General features: G+C 59.2%; 1 protein-coding gene across 1 annotated transcript in view; it reads right to left on the bottom strand.

Annotated features, from left to right (window-relative positions):
• Window positions 1-2,690, bottom strand: part of ARHGEF11 (Rho guanine nucleotide exchange factor 11) — a 38,959-nt gene that overhangs the window by 17,674 nt on the left and 18,595 nt on the right. Inside the window, 3 exon segments of the mRNA XM_025214355.1 lie at window positions 5-138; window positions 1,039-1,096; window positions 1,181-1,230. Coding sequence (XP_025070140.1) covers window positions 5-138; window positions 1,039-1,096; window positions 1,181-1,230 — 242 coding nt within the window.

The raw sequence follows: 2,690 nt of genomic DNA, 5'->3' as shown, positions 1-2,690 counted from the left end.
GCGGCGGCGGGGGAGGCGGTGGGGGGTGTGTGGGCATGACCCGGGGAGCCCCTGATGAGCTGGTGTCTTGCTGGGAGTTGGAGAGTCCCACTGAGGAGGGAGGGGAGCCTAGGAGGGTCAGTGCGACGTAGGCGCCAGCTGGGGAAGAGGAGCAAGACAAGGACAGTGCAGTGATGAGATGGCTGAGAATGGGAAATCCTTCTGTGCCACACCAGCGTGGCAGGGCTGTAGGCTAAATCCAAGGCCAAAGGGATGCCTGTGGGGGTGGAGCAGGGGCATTCAGGAAGGCTTTGCCATCCAGCTCCAGGTCAGAGATCTTGCCCCTTGACCCAGCTCTCCCATGCTGCAGGGCCTCACTGTCTCTCCCCAGGAGCAGACCAGCAGCTTGCTAACACGCCGGCTAGCAGACAAGGGCTGTGGCCATGCTCACGGCAGTCTGTAGAGCCGGCTACCCACAGAAGCTGCCATGCGGCCAGGATTGCTTCTGTGCTGGGGCCCTGAAGCACACGTTCCCAGCAGCATGGCGACTGCTTACTGCCACTGTTGGAGCGCCTGCAGGCCCCAGGCAAGATTGGAGCTAGTGCTGCGAGTCCCAGGCTGGCGGTAGGAGATAAGAACACGTGGTCCAGGAGATAAGGTGGGCCAGGAGTGGGCAGGGACTTGGAGGCAGGGAAATAGGAAGCGATTCACCCCAAGGTCATGTAGCAGCTCAGTGGGAGAGCTGAGATTATAACCTATGCATCCTGGCTCCCAGGCTCAGCCTGAAGTGCAGGTGCATGGGGAGATGGCACAGCCATGGCCACCCTCTGCTCATTCTCTGCCACCCTGGAGGGTCCCTTTGCTCTGGAGGGCAGCAGGGAGCTCCATCTGTCTACCCTGTCCCTACATATCCATGACAAGCCCCCTGCCTGCCCAGAGCCAGCCCTGGTGGCTTACACCAGCCAACAGCCTCCTGTTGCTAGCACCCAGGGCTGGACTCGAACCACCAACCCAGGGGGTACACAGCTCCATCGGCCTGCCCCCCATTACCCCACTCACATTTGATGAGCTTCACCACTTCGAGATGCGAGCTGTTTGTTACCATTGTGCCGTTCACCTGGGACAGGAGAGAGGCATGAGCGAGGCCCATGGCCCCGGGGGTGTCAGCCTGGGGATGATGGGACTGGGAGGTCGTGCTCACCTTGACAATGCGGTCCCCTTCCTGCACACCCGCCCTCATGGCTGCTCCTCCTGCAAGGCAACGAGCACAGAGTCAGGCCTGTCCTGGCAGCTGGGAGGGGGCTGCAGGGAACAGCGTGACAGTTCCAGTCGCTGGGGTTGACAGAGTCTGCAACTCAGGGGTCAGCAAAAGAAAGGAGGTCCAGCTCTGTAACATGCAGTAGATGCAACTGGGTCCCTCCCAGGTCAGTGCTAGTCTGCTTCACAGTTGCATGCAACACTCCCTCCATGGGAGATGGCACTGTGTTATCAGCACTTGGTCCAACAGGGCCCCGATCCTGCAAACTTCAAGGTGACCCCAAACCGGAGAGGGAAAAAAAGCCACTGACCTGCTTGGAGGGGCTGTGCCCCACCAACCACTGCCCAGCACCATGGGATAGAGGTGAGCGCAAAGCAAACAACCCAGCGCTTGCTCCCAATGCAGCTGGAAACCAAAGCACCTGAGGTAGCCAGCCCTGGTTCCCACAAGGCCATTATTCAGTCCATGGGGCTGCTCAGCAAGGAGCAGCGACATGACATGCAGAGCCGCAGTCAGAAGCCCCAGAGCATTGTCCAAAGGCCGCCTGTCCTTACAGAAGCCCCCTGATCCCAAAGAGCACTGACAGGAAGCACCTGCCTGTGTTCAGGCAGGCGCCAGAACAGGACCCGCATGGATCCGGTTTCAAGAGCGGAGCCCAAGCACCAGAGAAACAAGGCTGGCAGGGCCCAAACCCATCTTGTCCAGCCTCCGGCCCTCACCAAACCGTCCCAGCCATGCACGCATCCACCCTGCGCTGAAAAGCTTCTGAGCATGGAGATCCCCCAAATCTCTCGTGGGTCTGTTTCAGCCCTCAATTCCCTCTGGGTGGAGAAAGCTCTTCCTCGGACCCAATCACTACCAGCAACAATATTCACACCCCCTTTCTTCAATGAAGCTGTTAAGATTTAGCTGCACTGAAGAATCCTCCTTCGCGAAAGCCGAACCCAAGAGACCTGTTTCTGCGAGGGGAAGCTCCAGATGGAGAAAACTGGAGAGGAATAAAAGAGGCCAAAGGTGGAAAGAGCATGGGATAACTCAGGCTCCAGTGGCTCCGATACACTGGTGCTGCTTGAGCCCAGAGTGGCCATGGGGGGCACTGCAGAGAGGCCGCAAGCTGCAGCCATGCTGGGTCAGGGAAGTGACTGCCCACAGTGAGAGGAAAGGAGGTTTCTTTTATTAAATGCCTGGTCCGGGCCCCAGATGCTGGCGGCATGCAGGCAGGGCCAGGCTCCAAGCAGAGGCAGGACTGGCCCTTCCCAAACCTACAGGAGCTCTGTCCATGTCCCTCCACACAACCGAATTCTCCCTGGCCTGCACGTCATCTTGGGGGTGGGGGGGAGGGTCATTTGGCAATAACAGCGGCTCATTGTGTATTTAAACGGCGACTCAAAGCCCTGCCACCCTGCAAAGCCATTAGACAGCAAAACCAAGAGCGCCCGCCCCACCCCCCCGC

The sequence above is a fragment of the Alligator sinensis genome, unplaced genomic scaffold (genome assembly GCF_000455745.1).
Source record: "Alligator sinensis unplaced genomic scaffold, ASM45574v1 scaffold811_1, whole genome shotgun sequence".
In the NCBI taxonomy this organism is placed as follows: Eukaryota; Metazoa; Chordata; order Crocodylia; family Alligatoridae; genus Alligator; species Alligator sinensis.
The sequence above is the reverse complement of the archived record's forward strand: the minus strand, read 5'-3'. Positions and strand labels throughout refer to the sequence as shown.